The 24,094-nt window shown below is 34.2% G+C and overlaps 1 protein-coding gene across 1 annotated transcript in view; it reads left to right on the forward strand.

Annotated features, from left to right (window-relative positions):
• The window catches only part of EIF2AK2 (eukaryotic translation initiation factor 2 alpha kinase 2), a 79,494-nt gene that overhangs the window by 45,054 nt on the left and 10,346 nt on the right, over positions 1-24,094 (forward strand). Inside the window, exons 10-15 of the mRNA XM_044663654.1 lie at positions 4,594-4,678; positions 5,487-5,521; positions 8,159-8,233; positions 18,270-18,392; positions 19,773-19,892; positions 23,893-24,073. Of these exons, the coding sequence (XP_044519589.1) occupies positions 4,594-4,678; positions 5,487-5,521; positions 8,159-8,233; positions 18,270-18,392; positions 19,773-19,892; positions 23,893-24,073 (619 nt within the window). The remainder of the gene's footprint in view (positions 1-4,593; positions 4,679-5,486; positions 5,522-8,158; positions 8,234-18,269; positions 18,393-19,772; positions 19,893-23,892; positions 24,074-24,094) is intronic.

The following is a 24,094-nucleotide window of genomic DNA, read 5'->3' on the forward strand; positions in this document are numbered from 1 at the left end:
CATATATATATATATATATATATCTCCTTTTCCTCTTTCTTGATCTTTTTGGGGTCTAAATCTAGTCAAAGGGAATTGCTGAGCCAAAGGAAATGTGTAGTTTAGTGACTTTGGGGACAGCTTCCAAATACTTTGCCAGTATTGTAAAGAATGTCCATAGCAACTTTCTTATGTATAATTAATACTTCTTATAAGTGGGACATATATAATGGGGACAAATATTATTGAAAATGTGTAATTTCATAACTTATCTAGACCAGCAGACATTTGAGTTAAATGGCACAATTTTGCCTGATTCACCTTACCATGAGGAAAAGGGCAACTTTTGGCTTTACTGTGCTTTTTTATAAAATATTCAGAGGTATATTTTGTAGGCATGGGTTTCAGACCTCCAGGTACTAGTGAAATCTTTTTGGGTGCCAAGACTTGTAATTTTATTGTTATAAGGAGCTCTTGGTGAGGGAATTCTCAATGCCAATTCAGGTCAGCAACTTTTCTTCAGTTTGATAGACTTAGAGAGATGCTCAAATATATCAAAAGGTTAAATGACTGACTCAGGATCACAGAGCTAGACTTGATATATTTTCTTCTATTTTTTTTTCAGTCTTTTGACTTTGTTATATTATTTCTTTTCCTCTCCTGGATTAACTTAGATTTTGTCCTTTCTCATTTTTGAGAAGTCTTCAGTAAAGGGGTGGATTTTTTAAACTCTTGCACTAAGCTGTGAATTATTCATTTTAGGCTTTCCTCTATAGCTCTTACTTCTTTTCCAATTCTTTTTTGTAGCATTTTTATTGAATTTATAAAATAATTTTTAATTTTTAAAAAAATTCTTGCTTTATTTCTTCTTGGAATTCTAGTTGCACTTGTTTCTAAGATATGTGGGGGTAGAGAGTGGGAGGGGGCATAAGGCTTTTGAGTCTTTGTTTGTAGATGTTTTAAAGTTATTCTATTCTTCTATGTTTTCATCTTGGGTATCTGTTACCACAGTAACTCTTTATCCTGGGAATAATTTTTTCGTTTATTTATTTTTCTAGTCCTACTTCTTGAATCAAGATTTTATGTTAGGTACAGGAGCTACTACTTCTAGAGGAGATATCTAGATCTCACTTGGTCCTACAGTTCCCTCTTCCTTGCATGCCTTTTTTATGTGAGAAAATTATCCCCATACTACCTCTCCCTTTCTCCTTTTCCCAGTGCATCCCTTTTTCTCATCCTTAAATTGTTATGGGAAATTATTCCAAAATAATTGACAAACACCTATATCCTCTATATAGACCCCTTCTAACTGCTGTAATAATAATTATGTTCCTAGGTATTTCATGAAACATCTTCACATGTAGAAATGTAGACAGTTTAACTTTATTAAGGCCCTTATGATTACTCTTTTATGTTTTTTATGTTTGATTCTTGTGTGGGAAGTGTCATATTTTCTATTTAGCTCTGGTCTTTTCATTAGGAATACTTGAAAGTCCTCTCTTTCATTAAATATTCACTTCTTTCCAGATGAAGGATTATACTGTTTTACTGGATAGGTAATTGTTGGATGTAACATTACCCTCTAGAATAACCCATTCTAAGCCCTTCACTCCTTTAACATGGAATCTGCTAAATCTTATGTGATATTGACTGTAGCTCCACAATATTTGAATTGTTTCTTTCTGACTGTTTACAATATTCTCTTCTTGACCTAGGAGCTCTGGAATTTGACTATTTCTGGGAGTTTTCATGTTAGGATCTCTTTTAAGAGGTCACAGATGGATTTTTTCAAAAATTTTTTTGCCTTCTTGTTCTAGAATTTGGGTGGGGGGCAGTTTTCCCTTTCAATGTCTTGATATATGAATGTCAAGACTTTTTTATATCATGGCTTTTTGGTAGTTCAAGATTTTAAAAATTACCTCTCAATCTATGTTTCCAGGTCAGCTGTTTTCTAATGAGGCATTTCATATTTTCTTATATTTTTAAAATATTTTTCAGCTTTGTTTGAGTGTTTCTTGATGTCTCATGGAGTCATCAGCTTTCAGTTGCACACTTCTAATTTTTCAGGATTTATCTTCTTCAGTGAGCTTTTCTACCTCCTTTTCCATTTGATCCATTCTGCTTTTTAAGTTCTTTTCTTTAATGAATTTTTGAGTCTTTTACCATTCTGCCAGTTCTGTTTTTTAAGGTTTTATTTTCTTCAGTTTTTGAGTGTGATTCTTTTGCTAAACTGTTCATAATTTTTGCATAAGTTTCTTGCATCACTCTCATTTCCTTTCTCAATTTTTCTTTTATCACTCATATCTCTTTCTTGAACTGTTTCAGGAATTTTTATTGAGCTTGTGTCCAATTAGTAATTTTTCTTTGAGGCTTTTGTTGTAGCTATTTTTATGTATTGTCTTCTTCTAGGTTTGTGCCTCTGTCTTCCCTGTCACCTTAGAAGCTTTTAGTGGTCAAGTTCTTTTTTTTTGTGCTTTTTAATTTTCTCGGCATATTTCTTCCCTTTTAACTTTATGTTTATGACAGATATGTTGGGTGAAAGAAGGGAGAAAGGTAGGAGGAGAAGGAAGGGAAAGGAAGGGAAAGGGAATAGGAAGGAAGGTAGCCTAACTGGGGTAACCCTAAGCCCAGAGGGGAAAATTGGCCTGAACCCTTCAGAGTGTAGGCTAGGATCTTTAGGTAGAAAAAAGTCAGGCTAGTCTCTGGGGGGTATTTAACTGGGTTTTATTTAGATTAGAAAAAATTATGTAAGGGAAAGGCTAGGAGTAGATCTCCAATGGTTTCTAGAAAAAACCGCTCTGGGGGAAAAAGGCGTCAAAACCACCAGTGCTTCTCTCTCTTATACTTTCTTAGACACCTCCCACAGAGGAAGTGGGAGGTGTCTGAAGAAATTGTGGTAGGGAGTCCTGGGAGTTGTAGTCTCCCAGGACTTAGAACATTTTAAACTGTACATGTTGAAGTTGAGTTTTTTCTACCTGGGGTCAGGGAAGCATTTTCCTAAGCTTCACACATTTTCACTTTGCTGTTTTCAGAGTTAGTGAGTTAGTTCTAGAGGTGCACAAGTTTTCATTGCTTCCAGGGTGTCGTAATCTGGAGAGAGATATGGTCACTGGTTTCTTGCTCTGTGTTCTGGTCTTTACCCAGGAACATTTCCTAATCCTCTATAGATGCAAGTACAGTACTAGCGATCCTCTTGGCCTTGGAACAATGATTAAGTCCCCTGTTCCCTTGTTGCTGCCAGTGTTAGGGATCTTCTTGACCCTAGAATCGTGACCAGAGTCCCTGTTCCCTTGTGACCACCCACAAGTGCTCTTCTCTACCTTAAAACTGTAATCCAGAAACATATATGATCAATAGAGTTGCTAATCAGTGCCCACTATTCTCAGTGCCAGCATTGGGTCCCCTGTAATCTCAAATCATTTATCCAACCCCCTTACTGTGTCTGGGCTGAGAGCTCCTGAAACTGATGCTACGACTCTGACTACAAGTAGACACAGCATGTCTTAGCTCCAGACAGGTGTCCAACCTGGTATGTCAGACTTCTTCTTATAGTCCTTTTAAATTTTCTTAAGTTAGGAAAATGTCAGACCCTGACCTTTTGTTGACTCTGACACTCGAAAACTGATTTGAGGAATTATTTTAAAGTTGTTTGGAAGGGAATGTTCAGCTGGGTTGTTTTCTCTAATCTACCATCTTGGCTCTGTCCCAAAGATATTTTCTTATAGTGTAATGGTCTTTTTATTTCTAAAATGTTACTGCTAAGACTTTATAAGTTTTTTTTGTCTTTCTGGCTACTGTAGGGAAAATCAAATTACTTCAATGGATGTTCCTCTAAGTGCTGGCTGAATTATGTTAATTATAGAACTGAGCCTAAATAAAAGATTCAGCAGCCCACTATCAATAAAGTTCTCTCCAAAATTGGATATTTATATAAAATATTTAATCCTTCTTATAATTTGGTATTTGTGGAAATTTATAATAGTAGTATCTTTGTTTTTTTTCTTTTGTTCTCCTCTTTAAAGTATTTGCCAGTAAAACATTCTTGTATGCCCAGGTTTCACTGATATTGATGAATCTAAGAGAAGTTAAACATATTCTGAAATTGAATTATTTCAATAAATCAGACTACATGTCAAGTTAAAGATAGCATTAAAAGTCCAAAATCCAGACTAGACTTCTTAAAAGACTGATTTTACAGCCTTAAAAGTAACCAAAGTTCATGATAATCTTATATACAAAGACCAACTTTCTGAAAAAGAATATTTTAAAAAACTGTTAATAGGGGGCAGCTGGGTAGCTCAGTGGAGTGAGAGTCAGGCCTAGAGACAGGAGGTCCTAGGTTCAAACCCGGCCTCAGCCACTTCCCAGCTGTGTGACCCTGGGCAAGTCACTTGACCCCCATTGCCCACCCTTACCACTCTTCCACCTATGAGACAATACACTGAAGTACAAGGGTTTAAAAAAAAAATTAAAAAAAAACAAAAAAAAAACAAACTGTTAATAGTCATTGTGGGCAGAAAGTAAGAATAAATGAGTAAAAGAACTGAAAAATTGATTTTTATATAAAGGAATAAATGGGCATGTGAAATCAGTTGTTGCTTTTTTATTTGATAGAAATGGTAGGACAACTGAAAGTGCATATTCCGAAGATGCTTCAGAACAAAACAGTAACAACTTAGAAAGTACTTCTTGTTCTCAGGTATGGTATTAGGCTTTGCATTTCTTATTTATTAATTTTGTAATGTTTTTATCTATAAGAAAATCTTTAGTATAGAAGCCCATTTTAATATAATGAAATATCTAGTTTATTATTATTACATTACTAATAATCCATAATTTTTGGTCCCTTTTGGTCCCTTCACTATTCCTACATCACTTACAGGTCATTTTCCTTCAAAAATCTCACAAGCTTTTCCATCTTCCTAGTTGATGTTTTTTTTCCCCTCATGATTCACCATTAAAATATATAATCCTCCTCATAATATAGTATTAGAAACAAGGTTTTAGAGGAATTCAATACTGCTGTTTCCCTGTCCCTTTGTGATTTAGACGAAAATAATGCAATAGCAAAGAGAACAAGGAAGCAGAATTTAGTTTGTTTTATTTTAGTTCAATTTCATCTCAACAAACATTGATTGAGTGACTACTGGTTGCTAAATAGAGAGACACATAAAATATTGAAAACAAAACATTTTAATTTATTGAGTAATAAGAATTTTGATACAAAGATTGGTAGCTGTAATACATAACATCATGGTAAATGATATCTTTGTACAAGTACAAGGTGGAAGGTCATTACCAACAAGGGAGAACAGGCAGGACTTCATGTAGGAAATAGGATTTGAGTTGGGGTTATAGAAGGAAAACTTCAAAGGGCCGTGAATAATGTAGATGAGGAAATATGGCTAAAGAAATATGTGGGCACAGTGTGGGAAGGTGACCTCCAGAGCATGTTGATAATTTAATTGATTCAGTTATATGAAAATCTTCATTTTCTTTTATTATAGAACTTTGTCAGAAGTTATCAACAGAAGACTAAAAGGTATTGTTTTAGTTAATTTCAAGTATGTAATTTGCTATGAAATTAATTTGATTAAGGACTCAATATATACAAAGCCCTCTACATACTAGTATGGCCCCTGTTTAAGGTGGAAGATCTACGAATTCAGAAAATGATGTTTTCACTACATTATGCTACCTCCTCTCTGTACTACTAGGCTATCTTTGTTAGTTTCTTTATTATCATCCTTCTAAATGTGAATATATGGTTTTTTTCATGTAAATATCTCCTTTGAAAGACCAATGCCAAGGACTAGTGCTGATACATATATAAGGCAGAACATCAACCCATTGGTCCTCACTTTTGCTACAACCACTAATCTATGAAGCTGAGTCAATCTTAGAATAAAGGCCTCGTTAGTGGGCCAAAATTCACCAGAGGAGTCACACTTTTTTCTTAGAAATTCATATTTTGTCTAAGAGTGGGAAGAAACTTTAACCCACTTTCAATATTCTTACTAGACCCTCTGAATACTCTTTGGAAAAGAATTACCAAGAAAGTAAAAAGTATCTTCATGCCTTCAGGAAGCTTACAATCTAATGTGGGAGGTGAGGGTTGGGGGGAAGAAGGGCAAACAAAAATAGGATACTTTCTAATGACCAAAAAAAAAAAATCACATAGATATGTTTAAACAGAAAGGTAAATGTTAAGAGGAGGTTGCATGAGGTTAGTAAGGGAATTGAGGTTGTTTACTCAGTCGTTTCATCTTTTACATGCTACATTAGTTTAGATAAGTAAACTTCTTGGCCAAAGTTTTTCTTTAGCAGTTTTACACAATAGAACTTAGTTGATATAAAAAGCATGTGATGCTTTTTCCTACGTCTAAAACAAGTCATATGTAAAGTTTTCTTAAATTGAGTGAGAAGTTAAAATATCATTATATCAGGAACATCCTTTCATTTTGAAAAATATATCTATTTTAAGGTTTTTTAACATTCTTTTCTTCTTTAAATTTTGAGTCCCGGATTCTTTCCCTCCCTTCCATTTCTCTCCCCTTCATTGAGAAGGCAAACAATGTGACCTTAGTTATATATGTGAAAACATGTTTCCATGTTAAACACACACACAAAAAAAAAAACCAAAACAAGCCAAGCTGGTGTTACAGACTCTCCTGTGATTTGAAGTGTTGTTTTAAAGTTCTTTGAAGGGGAATGTTGAGGAAATTCAGCAGGGTCTAAGCCTGAACTCCACCATATTGGCTCCATCCCCATTATGTCCCTTTAAAAAATAAGATGATCTCCAGCTGTATGACCCTGGGCAAGTCACTTGACCCCCATTGCCTACCCTTACCACTCTTCTGCCTTGGAGCCAATACACAGTATTGACTCCAAGACGGAAGGTAAGGGTTTAAAAAAAAAAAAAAAGATGATCTTATTCTAGATTCAACGAGGAGGCAACAAAATGGCTATGAAAAGGGTATTGACTTGTTTCAGGAAAGGGTACTGATGTATAAGTTAAATTGGAGAGAAAGTGGACTGTTGCCTTAGACTATAGTAGTAATTTAGAATTCAGTATAGGGCTGTGATTGTGAGAATTAACAGAAAGAGATGTTTTAAAGAAATAATGTAAATGAAAAAATAAGCAAGACTTGAAGGTTGGATTGAATGGGAACACTGATTTCCCCAGCATGGGAATATGGAACAGAAAAAGATATTTAGGGTACTGATGAATCATAGGCATTCAGAATTGAAAGGATTCTTAGAGATAACCTAGTCTAGAAGTTTCATATATGTGTCCTACTCTTGAATGCTGCTGCAATCAGATTAAAATGTAACTGGGAAATATTGTTTAAATAAATTAAAATATAGGACAACATACCTAATGTTGATTTGTGGTCTTCTAAGTCAATATGTGGCCCAAAGGGATCCTTTATTTGGTTTAGCAACCTCTGTTTCTATTTGAGTTTGACACTGCTGCTCTAGTCCAATCCCATAATATTACATATGAAGCAATTGAGGCCCAAAGAGCTGAATTAACCTGTCCAAGGTCACATAGCTAGTTGCAGTGTTGGGAATAGAATTTAGTTATCTTAGCTCCCTCTCTATTGTTCTGTATCATGACTATAGAAATCTAGCATAAAGAAATGGAGATAAGAAAGATGAAAAGTTTTTGGTGGCTAAGGCGCATTTAGTTTTCTCATATGTGAGGTAGAGTGACACAGTAGAGAGTACTTTGGACTTAGAATTAGAAAACCTGTGTTCAAATGCTAATCCTTCTGATAACTAACTTTTTAAATTAGTGCTATAAAAATTAAATATATAAATGATTTGTGAAATTTAGAAATTCAATTTTGTTTACTAATATAGATTACTCTCTATAGCATATGAGTATAATGGAAAGAGTACTGAATTAGACTTGGGAAATCTAGTTTTAATTCCTAGCTCTGACTTTTACTGGCTGGGAGCCTATGGGGAAAGTTTTTTTTGACCACATTGAACCTCAGTTATTGATCTATAAATTGAGGATAGTAATTTGAACCCCATGTAGAAATACATAACTTCAAAGCACCTTCTAAGATTTGAGGGAAACATTATATAAACTGTAATATGCTGTATAACTGTACTATTATTATTTCATTGAATTAGAATTCCTTTAAACTTTTGCTTTCTGAATTTTCAGAATCTTGGCACCTAGTTTTGGAAAGCAGAATGGCAATAATGAGAAAAAAGAAACTGTGCATAGTACCAATGAAAGGTAAGAGGTAAAATGAGATGTATTTGATTAAATGAAATAATATATGCAAAGTGCTTAGTCCAGTGCTTGACATATAGCAGGGACTCTCTAATTACTTATTCCTTCTTTGCTCTACCTGAAGAAAGATGGTACACACACACACACACACACACAAAAAGAATAAAAGAAAATGTGTATGTTCTACTTCACTAGCATCTGTGAGGATTCCATCTTAGTCTGGGTTCAGTCAAGTAAAGTCATATACATAACTGTTTTCAAGAAATAGTCTCTACTCAGACATAGCACAGCTTCTAGATGACCCTCTGCAGTAGGGCCTCTACATTTTATCTGAGATAGACCAAAGAAACTAGAGCTACTCAAGTGTAGAATAACTGGGCCTTTGATACCTTTAAATGCACCAATCAGAATAGGTCTGATCAAGTTAGACATAAAGTTTAGAAGAATTTCCTCAATATCAGAGGCTGGAATCATGTATACCATCAGTCATACTAGCTATATCAGTCTTTGTGTCTTTCCCTCCTTTCCCTGCGGAGAATAGCCCAGTGTAACCAACCTACTTTCTTGCCAAAGCTAAATATTTAGGCCTTGGATCCATTCCTTTTAGTCTTCTTTAGGAGGCTGGTCCTTTGAAAGTTTATATTTTGGGGAAGCCAGGTGACTCAGTGGAAAGAGAGTTAGCTCTAGAGATGGGAGGTCCTGGATTCAAATCTGGCCTTAGATACTTCCTACCTCTTTGACCCTAGACAAATTATTTAACCCCAATTGTCTAGCTATTACTGCTTTTCTATCTTGGAACTGATGATTAATATGAATTCCAAGACAGAAAGTAAAGGTTTTTTTTTAAGTTCATATTTTGTCTTTTACCTTCAGTCTTCATCTACAGGTTCCTTATCCATTGCCATCAAATAGGCTTTCCCTTTATAATATTTAAAATTAAATTAAAATTTTTTCAATTAATAGAAATCTATTTTTCCCTCTCCCACCTCTACTCCCATTGGGGAAATTTTTTTTAACAAACATTCAAATAAAACCAATTCCTCTGTTGTCCATGTCAAAAGTATATATTTCTTAACCAGGTCCTTAAATCCATCACTTTTCTGTAAGGAGGGATTGGTATATTACCTGATGGGTCCCTAGAGTCGTGGAATTGTGGGTGGTCATTTCATTGCTAAAAGTTCTTAAGTCTTTCAAAAATTTTAAAGACTTAACAATGTTGTTATTGTCTAAATCAGTGATGGGCAAAGTATGGCTCGCGGGCCAGATGTGGCCCCCTGAAATGTTCTATCCAGCCCTGTGACATTATTCTGAATCTGAGGAATACAATGAGTAGGATACAATACAATGAAACTTCAAAAGAGTTGCCTTAGAAACAGACTGACAGATGAGCATTTCCTTTCCTTTGGCTGCTTCTTTAAAAAGTTTGCCCATCACTGGTCATTAATAGTCTACATCCAAATTGTGTCCTCATCAACCCATGGGTTCAAGCAGTTATTTTTCTACTGTGTTTCCACTCCTGTAGTTCTTCTTCTGAATGTAGGTAGCATTCTTTTTCATAAATCCCTCAGAATTGTCCTGGGTCATTGCATTGCTGCTAGTACAGAAGTCCATTACATTCGATTTTACCACAGTGTATCAGTCTCTGTGTACAATGTTTTTCTGGTTCTGCTCCTTTCACTCTGCATCAATTCCTGGAGGTCTTTCCAGTTCACATGGAATTCCTCCAGTTTATTATTCCTTTGAGCACAATATAGTATTCCATCACCAGCATATACCACAATTTGTTCAGCCATTCCCTAATTGAAGGGCATACCCTCGTTTTCCAGTTTTTTGCCACCACAAAGAGCGCAGCTATAAATATTTTTGTACAAGTCTTTTTCCTTATGATCTCTTTGGGGTACAAATTCAGCAATGCTATGGCTGGATCAAAAGGGAGGCATTCTTTTAAAGCCCTTTGGGCATAGTTCCAAATTGCCATATAGAATGGTTGGATCAGTTCACAACTCCACCAGCAATGCATTAATGTCCCAATTTGGCCATATCCCCTCCAACATTCATTACTCTTCCCTGCTGTCATTTTAGCTGAACTGCTGGGTGTGAGGTGATACCTCAGAGTTGTTTTGATTTGCATTTCTCTAGTTATTAGAGATTTAGAACACTTTCTCATGTGCTTATTGATAGTTTTGATTTCTTTATCTGAAAATTGCCTATTCATGTCCCTTGCCCATTTATCGATTGGAGAATGGCTTGATTTTTTGTAAAATTGATTTAGTTCCTTGTATATTTGAGTAATAAGACCTTTGTCAGAGGGTTTTGTTATAAATATTTTTTTTCCCAATTTGTTGTTTCCCTTCTGATTTTGGTTACATTGTTTTTGTTTTTACAAAACCTTTTTAATTTGATGTACTCTAAATTATTTTTTTTACATTTTGCAATTTTCTCTAACTCTTGCTTGGTTTTAACATCTTTCCTTTCCCATAGATCTGACAAGTATACTATTCTGTGTTTGCCTAGTTTTATTTTAGTTTCCTTCTTTATATTCAAGTCATTCACGCACTCTGAATTTATCTTGGTGTATGGTGTGAGATGTTGATCTAAACCTAATCTCTCCCATATTTGTTTTCCAATTTTTCCAGCAGTTTTTGTCAAATAGTGGATTTATATTATAAACATAATATTATACTATTATTATTATTAGGAATATTATATTATTATTGGGAATATTATAGCCAAATTCAAAAACTACTAGACCAAGTAAAAAATATTACAAGTTGGTAAAAAGAAGTCATTCAGATACTAGGGAACCACAGTTAGGATAACACAGGATCTGGCTACATTGAAGATCCAGAAGGCATGGAACACAATATTCCAGAAAGCAAGAAAACTGGGTCTACAACCAAGAATCAACTATCCAACAAAACTGACTATATTTTTGTAGGGGAAAGCATGGTCATTCAATAAAATTGGGGACTTCCAAGCATTCATAAAGAAAAATACAGACTTAAACAGAGAGTTTGCTGCCCAAACACAGAACTCAAGAGAATCACCAAAAGGAAATTAAGAAAGGGGGGGGGATTAAAAAATTTTTTTTCTTTAAGGGACCCAATAAGTTCAATTGATTTGTATCCCTAGAAGATATTGGTAAATATTAAAAATTGTTATTATCAACAGGGTAACTAGAAGACGTTTATATAGAGGGAACAGTGACAAACTGTATAGGATGAAATATCAAGATTATATATATATATATATACATATATATGTATAAATATATACAAAACTAGAGGGAAAAAGAAGGTAATATTAAGAAAATTGGGAAAACAAACAAAATGGAGTGAATTTATATTCTATAAAGAAGTGAATAAGGGGGGCAGCTGGGTAGCTCAGTGGATTGAGAGTCAGGTCTAGAGATGGGAGGTCCTGGGTTCAAATCTGGCCTCAGACACTTCCCAGCTGTGTGACTCTGGGCAAGTCACTTGACCCCCATTGCCCACCCTTACCACTCTTCCACCTATGAGCCAATACACAGAAGTTAAGGGTTTTTAAAAAAAGAAGTGCATGGGGTGAATAGGGAAGAATAACAAAACTCTGGAAGGGTAAAGAGGTTGGAGAGAGGAAATATTTAATCCTTAAGTGCATTGAAATCAACTTAAAGAGGGAAGAACAATCAAATCCATTGGGGCAGAGAATTGATTCTTACCCAATAGAGAAGTAGAAAGGTAACAAAAGCACTGGTGAGGAGGGAAGCAACACTAGGAAGGGAGAGGGCGGGGAGGGGGTAGCTTAAAAAGACCATAAAGAAGAATGAGGGGAATAAGAAGGGAGGGGGGAGAAAGGGAAGTACAATAAGGGAGAGGATTAGGGGAACTGATGAAAAAAACAAAACACTTCTATAAAAGGAAATAGTGAAAGAAGAAAGGGCAGGACAAGGAGAGAGAATCAAAATGTCTGGGAATACATAGTTGATAATTATAACTCTGAATGTGAATGGGATGAACTCGCCCATAAAATGGAAGCAAATAGCAGAATGGATTAGAAACCAAAATCCTAACATATGTTATCTACGAGAAACACACATGAGATAGGCAGACATAAATAGAATAAAAATGAAAGGATGGAGCAAAATCTATTGGGCTTCAACTGAGAAAAAGAAGGCAGGAGTTGCAATCATGATTTCTGACAAAGCCAAAGTAAAAATAGATCTGGTTAAAGGAGATAGGGAAGGTAACTACATCCTAATAAAAGGCATTATAAATAATGAAGAAATATCAGTACTCAGCAAGTATGCACCAAATGGTATAGCATCCAAATTTCTAAAAGAGAAGCTAGTGAAGCGCAAGGACAAAATAGATAGCAAAACTATACTAGTGGGTGACCTCAACCTTCCCCTATCAAATCTAGATAAATCAAACCAAAAAATAAATAAGAAAGAGATTAGAGAGGTGAATGAAATCCTGGAAAAAATAGAGTTAATAGATATATGGAGAAAAATAAATAGGGACAAAAAGGAATATACCTTCTTTTCAGCAGCATATGGAACATTCACGAAAATAGACCATGTACTAGGGCATAGAAACATGGCAAAAAATGCAAAAAAGCAGAAATAATAAATGCAACCTTATCAGATCATAATGCAATAAAAATAGTTATTAGTAAGAATGCATGGAGAGGCAAACCAAAAACTAATTAGAAATTAAATAATATGATTCTCCAAAATCAGTTAGTGAAAGAACAAATGATAGAAACAGTAATTTCATTGAAGACAATGACAATGATGAGACTTCTTACCAAAACCTATAGGATGCATCCAAAGCAGTTCTAAGGGGAAAATTTATTTCACTGAGTGAATATATTTCACTGAGTGCATAAATTAGGGAGGGCAGAGATTAATGAATTGGGCATGCAACTTAAAAAACTTGAAAATGAACAAATTAAAAATCCCCAGATGAAAACTAAATTAGAAATACTAAAAATCAAAGGAGAAATTAATAAAATCAAAAGTAAAAGAACTATTGAATTAATAAATAAGACTAGAAGCTGGCATTTTGAAAAACATATAAAATAGATAAAGTACTGGTAAATCTAATAAAAAAGGAAAGAAGAAAACCAAATTAACAGTATCAAAGATGAAAAGGGAGACCTCATCTCTAATGAAGAGGAAATTAAGGCAATCATTAAAAACTATTTTGTCTAATTATATGGCAATAAATATAGCAATCTAGGTGTTATGGATGAATATTTACAAAAATATAAATTGCCTAGATTAACAGCAGAAGAAATAGAATACTTAAATAATCCTATATCAGAAAAAGAAATTGAAAAAGCCATCAAAGAACTCCTTAAGAAAAAATAGCCAGGGCCTGATGGATTCACAACTGAATTCTATCAAACATTCAAAAAACAACTAATCCCAATACTATACAAATTATTTGACATAATAAGCAAAGGAGTCCTAGCAAATTCCTTTTATGACACAAATATGGTACTGAATCCAAAGCCAGGCAGACCAAAAACAGAAAGAAAACTACAGATCAATCTCCCTAATGATCATAGATGCAAAAATCTTAAATAGAATACTAGCAAAATGACTCCAGCAAGTGATCAAGAGGGTTATCCATCATGATCAGTTGGGATTTATACCAGGAATGCAAGGATGGTTCAACATTAGGAAAACCATTTACATAATTGACTATATCAACAAGCTAACAAACAAAAATCACATGATTATCTCAATAGATGCTGAAAAAACCTTTGACAAAATACAACACCCATTCCTATTGAAAGTATAGGAATAGAAGGACCTTTCCTAAAAATAATGAACAGTATATATATAAAACCATCAACAATGGGGATAAATTAGAAGCCTTCCCAATAAGATCAAGGCATGAGACAAGGATGCCCATTATCACCTCTATTATTTAACATTGTATTAGAAACACTAAGAGTAGCAATTAGAGAAGAAAAAGAAATTGAAGGTATTAAAATAGGCAATGAGGAAACTAAGCTATCACTCTTTGCAAATGATATGATGGTCTACTTAAAAAATCCTAGAGAATCAATTAAAAAGCTAATAGAAGTAATCAACAACTTTAGTGAAGTTGCAGGATGTGAAATAAATGCACGTAAATCATTCACCTCCAGACTCTTTAAAGTTCCTTCCCCTCCTCAGTATCATCATCCATCTAGATTCCTTTGGTCACACCTCTGAGATCTCCCATAGTGAGGGAGAATGCAACACTGAGCATAGTGTGGAGGACTCCCATATTGGATGTGTTGTAGAGTCTGGGCAGGTCAGAATGGCAAGGGGGTGTAGAGAGATGAATTTCTGCCCTGAATTGTAGGATTACCCAAGCTAATCACAAGGACTAGTGCACCTAGGAACAGTAGTAAGAAAAGACATCCTAAAACTGGGAGCTGTTTGAGATAGGTAATGCACTGCAATTCTACTTCCTGTCTGTAGTTTGGAAGAGTAACCTTCCTTCCCCTCCCTCCAGGGGTAAAAACACCAGGGATCAGCTTGCTTCCCCTGCCACGTGGACAGGGAGTTAAGAAGGTAGAAGCATCTCCTCAGGTAAAAGCCCTTTAGGAGGCTAATTATTGCCTAAGAAACACACCTGGCTTCCAAGGCAAGAAGCTAGCAAGCACTCAGGTGTTGGCAATGTAAGGGAAAGAGGGATTTATACTTTCCCAACTCCCTGGATAGTGGCTCCATGGACTCCCAGCTTGTGTGTTCTAAATCAGCAGCAGCAGGTGGCAGTGGTAGCTCGGCTGGGACCACCTGGGCAGTTGGCAGCAGGAGGAGGATTGGCAGCAGCAATGGCTCATCAAGGACCATCCAGGAAATTAGGGAGGGAGACAGGATCAGCAGCAGTAGGGGGCAGAGTGGGGAAAACTCAGAAGAGAGGCTACAGCAGGAGAAATGTGACTTCTTTTCAAATTAATCTACCCAGAGAGAATTAATAGTCCTAAACCCCAATTCTTTGGTTGTCATAAATGTAGGATTTAAATTAATGTTCAATACTTCAAGTATTCTATTTTATAAAGTTTATTATCTAACAAAACAGAACCACGTGAATAAATTTTTCTACCTTCTCAAAAGCCCTGTGTCCACAGCTGCCACCACAAGAAGAGAAGAGACGGAATTCCACACAATTTATATCCTGTCTATGTCAGCACATAATGACAGGAAGGAAGTGGGGTGCTTGGAATCATAGTTTTTTTAGGGTAACAGATTTAAATTACACACCATCTTTCCATTCTTCTTACTCATTATTCCCTTCCATATAATCTGTTGTCCAGCCATACTTTTCTAGTTGCTTTTCTTGACATATAATGAATCAATTCCTGTCTCTGTGCCTTGGCAGTGGCTGTCCCCAAGTTTGGAATACTTTCCCTCAAAGTCACAGATATTGGAGGAGATGTGGCAAAATGGGGACTGCTCTGAGCATTCTGGAGACAATTTGGAGGACAACTATCCCCAAAGGGCCATAAAATCGAGCATTCTCTTTGGTCCTATAATACCATTACTAAGTCTATATCCCAAAGAGATCATAAGAAAGGGGAAAGGACCCATTTGTACAAAAATATTTTAGTAGCTCTTTTTATAGTGTTAAAGAATTGGAAATTGAGGGGATGTCCATCAATTGGTGAATGACTGAACAAACTGGTGCATATTGGTGATGGAATGCTATTGTGTTATAAGAAGTGATAAGCAGGATGATTTCAGAAAAAGCTGGAAAGATCTTCATGAATTGATGCAGAGTGAAATAAGCAGCACTGGGAGAACACTGTATACAGTAATAGCAATAATATTTGATGATCAGCTGTGAAAGACTTAGTTACTCTCAACAATACAATGATCTGGGATAATTCTGAAGGACTTATGACAAAGAATGTTCTTCACCTCTAGAGGAAGAACTGTTGGAGTCAGATGCAGATCAAAGCATACTATCTTCCACATTAATTTTATTTATGCTTTTATTTTGGGGTTTTGGTTTTATATGACCCTTACAATAATGACCAATATGGAAGTATGTTTTGCATGACAATACAACTTAGATCAAGTTGCTTGCTATCTCTGAGAGGAAAGAGAGGGAGAGAGATAATTTGGATCTTTTAATTTCAGAAAACATGTTTAAAATTGTTATTACATGTAATTGGAAAAATAAACTATCTTTGAATAAAAGAAGAATATTTTCCCTCTTCACCTTCATTTTTTTTAGCATGCTTAGATGGTTTTAAGACTAAGTTCACAAATAACCTTCTTTAGGAGGCCTTTTACAGCCCCACCAGTTTCTTGTGCCTTTCTATTCAATGTTAATATTCTTCTATTCTGTATAGATCTTGTCTGTACCTATTTATGTACATGTGGCCTTCACTATTAAAATGAAAGCTTCTTCAGAATAAGTGCTATTTTTGTTTTTTTTCTTTCTATCCCCAGCATCTACCACAGGGCTTAATAAACACTTGTTAGTTGATTAAGTATATCTCTCTCTATAGAATGAGTTCCTTTCAATTTAATATAATCAAAATTATACATTTTACATCTTATAATAATCTCTATCTCTTGTTTGACCATAAATTCTTCCCTTCTCCAAAGATCCTTTCTGTGAGAATGTGAGTTTCTTGAGGACAGAGTTTAGCATTTTTAATTTGTAACCCCAAGGTTTTGACTTGAATCCTCATCTTTTTTTTTCATAAAGTATCTCATTTGGTACCCTCATTAGTTTATGTGGGTTTATTATCTCTTTGCAGATAACTCACAGATCTAGATACCTATCTCCAGGCTCTCTTCTGATCTCTAGCCCAACATCAGCAGCTCTCTATTGAACAATCTGTATATCCAATAGGAATTGCAAACCCCATGTGTCCAAAACAGAGCACATTATCTTTTCCCCAAACTGCTTCCCCATTTCTGTCATGGGAACAATCCTTCCATTCTTCTAGGTTTAGATCCTAAGTGTTATCCTCAACTCCTCATTTTTCCTCAACCCCTCACTTTTCCTCAATCTTCAAATCTGATCAATTGCCAAATCCAGTCATTTCTACTTATCATCTCTGATTCTTTACTACACACATGGTTAACACCTTAGTTCTGGCCATCACTTTTCTCCTGGACTACTATAGTAATTTAGTATCTCTTCCTGAAATACAACCTCTCTCTGAATTCATTTTCCAAATAACTACCAAGATTATTTATCTAAAGTGGTGTCAACCTCTGATTTGCTTAGAGTCACATATCTAGTAAGTATTGGAGGCTAGTTTTGAATTCAGATCTTCCTGACTCTAGACCCAGTGCTCTATTCACTTGACCACCTGTCTGTCTCTTGAATTGATTGATTTGTATAGCTACACAGTGACTTGAACATAGGTGTTTTTATTTGAGTTGCATTGATTTCTAATGGATTCAGTCATATTCAGTCATATCAGAATGGGGAGTTTTCTTATTCCAATAACATTAATAATGTCATTTATACCATGCCTTAAAATTTGCAAAGTACTTCATTTATGTTTTCTCTTGCACTAACCCTTATATTACACTTGGGTTTGAGTGTAGGGAAGAAGCAGAGCTAGGGAACATATTGCTTTTTTTCATACATATGTACATACATACATACATACAAACAACATAAAACACTGCCATTTTAATGAATGTGTCCCAAATCAGTATGATACATGAGCACTGACAACTTTGGATTTTTATATAATTAGATGCAAAGAATGGCTATGGTAGGAGCAAGACACTTCTTGCTAGAATAATGAGTGTGAGACCTGTCATATTGTAGGATAAGGTCAAAAGGATCTTCTTCCACTTCGTCTTAGATGAATTTATTCATGTGAACTTCAGAGAAAAAAGGAAATAACCATTTTTTTAAAATCTCAGAATAACTAATGAAGTGTTTTTTTAATTTAGAATATTTTTCCATGGTTACATGACTCATGGTTTTTCCCATCCCTCTCCCCTCTGTCCCTCCCTGAGCTGACAAGCAATTCCACTTGGTTATACATGTGTCATACTAACAAAGTGTTTTGCCTTAAGGTTTCTCAAGGATTTTAGTGACATAGAAAAGCTTAAAAGTGGTGGATATGGCCAAGTTTTTAAAGCAAGACATAGAATAGACAAGAAGTTTTATGCCATCAAACGTGTGAAGTTCAATGATAGGTAAGTAGAGAACTTTAAAGTTTCTTTTAAGGCATAATTAATTCTGTAGCATTGCTTTCTGTGCTAAAAAATATATTACAGCCTAAAAAATTATTGGGAGAGAGAATATATGGAACAATTTCTTTGGATTATTACAAAACTTAATCTCATTTCTTTCTAGACTTTCTTAAAATTGATTTGGATCTCTTAGAAGATAGTGAAAAATTCATTCATTCATTAAACAAGTATTTATTCAGTATCTATCATGTGCTACACACTATAAAAATGAATGTATTCTGAGTCTCGGTCAACTTCTCCCTCATTTCTAGTGGTTCATTGATTATGTTTTGAATGGCAAATCTATTTAATGGAGATTGTTCCTAATAGTAGGAAGATAAGATCATAATTAAAAGCTGGAAGGGATCTCAGAAATCACTTATTTATTTTACAGAAGAAAAATCAAGACCCAGAGATGATAGATGACTTTTCCAAGCAGGACACCAATGAGAAATGGAAAAATGGAAATTTAATTAAAACTAATTTTCATGATCGAAATCCAACATTTACCATGAGCTGTAAGGGAAATACAGCTCATTTAGTTCTTACTTTTAATGATGAAAAAACTTTACACCCATTTTTCTTCATTCCTACCAAAATTTGTCATTTCCTCTTCTATCATTTTAGCCAATCTGAGAGATGTGAGATATCTGAGAGTTGTTTTAATTCACATTTCTCTAATCAGTAATGATTTAGAGTATTTTTTCATATGGCTGTTATATAGCTTTCATATCTTTATCCAACAACTTCTTGTTCATATTGCTTGACCATTTATCAATTGGGAAATGACTCATATTCTTAAAAATTCGAGAAAGTTTTAAATATCTGTGAGACACGAGACCTTTATCTGAGAAACTGTATTAAATTTATTGTCTAATATTCTGCTTTCCTTTTAATGTTGGCTACATTGGTTTTATTTGTAAAAAAAGCCTTTAATTTAATATAATCAAAATTATCCATTTTATTTCTAATGATGTTCTCTTTTATTCATAAATTCTTCTCCTAGCCATAAATCTGATAGATAATATGCTCAGGAGGTCTATGGCAATTATTCCAAAGTTGGAGAGTTAGCACAGAATTGTCTAGGAATATCATATTACAAAGAGGAATTATGAATTTCAGCAAGCTAGTAAATTTATCCCCATGGGATTTCCATGTCTGAGATAATCCATGAGAGCAAACCAATGCCTACTTTTGTTTGACATCCAATCTTTATTCATTTATTAACTAAGCAAAAAAAAAATACTATTTGCCTCACATTGTGTTAAAATATGAAACAGACAAATAAAGAGCAGATCATGATCTATAATAAGAACTCTTTCTTCTGACTTTTTTTTTAACCAGCAAAGTATTGCGTGAAGTGGAAGCATTGGCCAACCTTGATCATGAAAATATTGTTAAATATAATACTTGTTGGGATGGTTATGATGCTTATAATCCTGAAAGGAGTGGACATTTTTCAAGGTAATTCTCCTTTTCAAAATTTCTAATATTTGTAACTCACTCTACAAAACAATATAAAAGGAATCAGTGCTTTCTTTTGTGAATATTGGTTATTTGATATAAAAATATAAGGAAAAATATCTTAGTTCTCTTTAGTCAGAAGATGAGGTATTTGGTAAAAGTAAAAGATAGGAGATTTTTAAAAAGAATATGAAGATATATTGCTCAAAATATTTCATCAGTACTGATTTTATTAATTAAAATTACTAAATTTGATACTGATTTGGGATGACACATCTATTCCATATTCAGCTTGATTCACCAAGGATGTATTAATCCTTATTACACTTTGCTAGGTACTGCAGTACAAAAACAAAACAAAACAAAACAGATCTTATCCTTAAAGAGTTTATCATATATTCACATTTGGCATTAGTATGTTAACATTTTGACAAGTTAAACTTACAAAGTGTGTTGTTGGAGTTGGTCTAGGAAAGTTTATGGTGGGTGTTCTGGAGAGTGACCATAAACCTATATTATACATTCTTGATTATTTGTAAAAGCCTGAGAGAGAGAGAGAGAGAGAGAGAGAGAGAGAGAGAGAGAGAGAGAGAGAGAGAGAGAGAGAAAGTTCAAGTGAAACAAAAAATCAATCATATAGGATGATTTTAGACTCTAAACTCTTCTATCTCACTCATATGCTTAGAAAATCACATATCAATGCCTCTAGACTATTTCCATCTGTTGCTCTCAGTAATTTATTATTTAGTTATAGGTAAAGGGGAACAAGTTCTCAGTTTCCATGTATTAATACAAGAAATGGGTAATCCACAAAATGGAACATTCATTCATGCTGAGTTGGCTTCAAATGAACATCAAAACTAGGATGCTCTACATTAATTTACTGAATCCTGAACCAAAATGAATTTCAATCTTTAAATGACTTTACTAAAATTTAAAAAATAGTATATACATTCCCCACAATCTCTTCCAGCATTCAAAATATATAGCCCTATCAACTGTAGGCAATGTTTTCTAACATTTAAGTTAGATATATTATCAGACATGTATGATGGTTTAGGTGGTTTTGTTAAGCTTTTTCTTTTAAAATCTTTGTTTCAAGAAATGGCTCAGTGAGCGAAGGGAGGTGGGATATATTTAGAAGTGATTGTTAAATAAAGACAAACTATATCAAAAATAAGATTTAAAATTCTTTAAAATGTAAAAATAGTAAAAAAAATTTATCTGGAAAAAAAAGGTATTTCAAAATAGTTTCCAAATCTTATCTGAAATGAACCTATATAACTCAGGGTTCAATACCATGGACTGGAAATTCACTTTTATGCATAAACACAGACAGACATACTTTATATATGTACACACAATATATACATACTTATACCCATATACATGTAGTATATATACATTCATGGCACATGTGTGTATCTGGGTTTTTGTGTGTGCATATATGTATGTGTGCATGTATGTATGTATACCCATCTATAATATAAATTGCAGAGAGGATCACATGCATTGGTAGAGGTAAAGTTCTCTCATCTAGGAGTTCCCTATAGCACTTACATTACAAATACAAATACAGTCTCTCTCTCTCTCTTTCTCTTTCTCTCTCTCTCTCTTCCCATAGACACATGTGATTAATATTTCATTAAGCATAAAAATTTAGAGATCGAATAACATTTTGTAGATCTTAAAGCACTATGTAAGTATATCTTCCCTAAGCTCCTTGAGGGCAGAGTTTGTTTCATTTTTGTCTTTGTATTCTTAGCACCTTTCACAAAAACTGGAACATAGTGGGAACTTAATAAAATGCTTATTGATTTATCGATGGTGATTGCTGCTAAAATGTTTCATGTTGGAATTTATATTCATAAATTTAAAAAATTCATCATATTTCACAAACAAGTTTCCCTAAACCTTTTCTTTCTGAAAAATCTCATCTTTTAAAACAGAGAATTAAATATATTGTTGTCTGACATGTTAGTTGTAGAAATTATTATTCACTGCTTTCAAACTTTTTATTTTAATTGGGTAATATTTACCAAATCATTTTTATAAGTACCAACTGATACTCACTTTTAGATCAGCCTTAGGTACTACACTTGATCTTAGCCAAAAAGGTGGGAAGTGATAGATCAGCCTTAGGTAAAGTCAACTAGAAAAGCTGGCTGTTGACAAAATTATGAAGGTGTTTAAATATTTTACCATGTCTACTTGCTTCAAACAACCCATCTTCTTTTTTTTTTTTTAATTTCTTCAATCAACCCCTCTTTACTCTGATAATTTACTATTTCCTTCATCTTTCCTTGACTTAATGCTATATACTCAATAACATCTCCAGCTAAAGAAGCAAAGGAACATTTCTTTTCTGTTCCTTTTTAAGTTCTTCTCTCCACTATTTCCCTCTTGTGGATTAATTGTCTGGCCTTCACAAAGACTGGCTACTTCAAACTGAGATAAGGGATTGAGGAGTTGGTATTTGAGCTAAGTGATACCTCAAAGGTTGGTAGGATTTTGACAGGTGGGAGGTTCATTTCAACAAACATTATTAAACACGCACACATATGTGTGTGTGTGTGTGTGTATATATATATATATATATGCCTGCCAGTGTGCTAGAGATAAAAAGTCAGAAATTAAAATCTCTTTCTTGAAGGAATGTACAAATCACTTAGATCAACAGAAGGTCAGAAAGAATAGTTTACAGGTGGTTTTATGGGCATATTAGAGGAAAAATAGAAAAAAGACCCGGGTTTTTAAAAAGTAGAATAGGAAAAGGAAAATTGGACATGTTTTACAAAAACACAGAGAGCTGATGTTCTATAAGCTCTGGCATGTGAAGCTTGATAGCATGTTTCTCTGTCCCCATAACAATCAGTCAACAAGAGTTTAATTATTAGTTAATAAATTAATGCTTTGTTCCAGACTCTATGATAGTCTTAGGGATACAAACATAAAGAATGAAACAATTGCTACTCATAAGGCACTTACATTCATTCACTTTGTGCCATCAATACTATAATTTAACCACTGTTTTTCTGCTGTGGTTCAGGGTAGTTTTAGGGTAACTTGAAGCATGAATTAAAGAGAGAAAAAGTAGTGGTTCCTTTCTGAGGTGATGAGGAAGTAATTACTATTGCTGGGTATTCTGGATTTCCCTCCCCTTCAGCAGATGCTGATTGGTGTAATCATTTTCTCTGAATGTGTCCTTGTGTTTTCCATGTAAAGTCTCTGTCTCTAATGGGCAATTTGCACAAGTGAATTCACTTGTTATGTAAAGAGAGCCCACATGCTCCACTATTAACTCTTGGATGAGAACTCCATCTCCACAAAAGAGGATGATGTTAAAAATATATATATATATATGTATATATATATATACATATATATACATATATATGCACATATATTATATGTGTATGTGTGTTTTTGCGTGTGTATATAAAATATTTTTGTAGTTTCAATTCTTTAGAATTGCTCATACTATTACCCTCAAATAGGTAATAGATAAGAGGGGAATTGTTTCCTTCCTTGCTCTTGTATCTCCACCACATAGCATAGCACCTAGAAATAGTAGTTTCTAGTGAATGTGGTATTAGACATAGCAGTTTTTAGATCCAGCTAAACATATCAGTGGTATCAGATTTAAAGCACAAATGAAACTTTAGAATTATCCTATGTAAATCCCTAATTTTACAGTTGAGGAAAGTTAGGCTTTACAAAGATTAAATTTGTTTGAGGGCACATAAATAATGACAATAAGATTCAAACTTGCTTCTTCCTGACTCTAAAACCAACGCTCTTTTTACTCTATTACTATGTCTCTCTAAATATTAATTTTAATAGTTTTTAACTAGTGACCATCCTTTAAGTTTTTCATCCAGCTGGATTATTATATTTATATTTGTGTTTTGATATCTGTTTTAGAGTTCTTAGGAAAATGAGTCACATCACAAAAAGTGCATTCATTGATATTTTAAAAATCTTATGATTTTATATTCAGCTCAAAGACTAAGTGCCTCTTTATTTCAATGGAACTCTGTGAAAAGGGGACATTAGATGACTGGATTAATCAGAGAAGAATCATTGGAACTGATAAGACTTTGTCTTTGAATTTATTTCAACAAATAACAGCAGGAGTGGGATATATACATTCAGAAAAATTAATTCACAGAGATCTTAAAGTAAGTAATAATACATTTTTA

Source organism: Gracilinanus agilis, chromosome 2 (assembly GCF_016433145.1).
Source record: "Gracilinanus agilis isolate LMUSP501 chromosome 2, AgileGrace, whole genome shotgun sequence".
NCBI lineage: Eukaryota > Metazoa > Chordata > Mammalia > Didelphimorphia > Didelphidae > Gracilinanus > Gracilinanus agilis.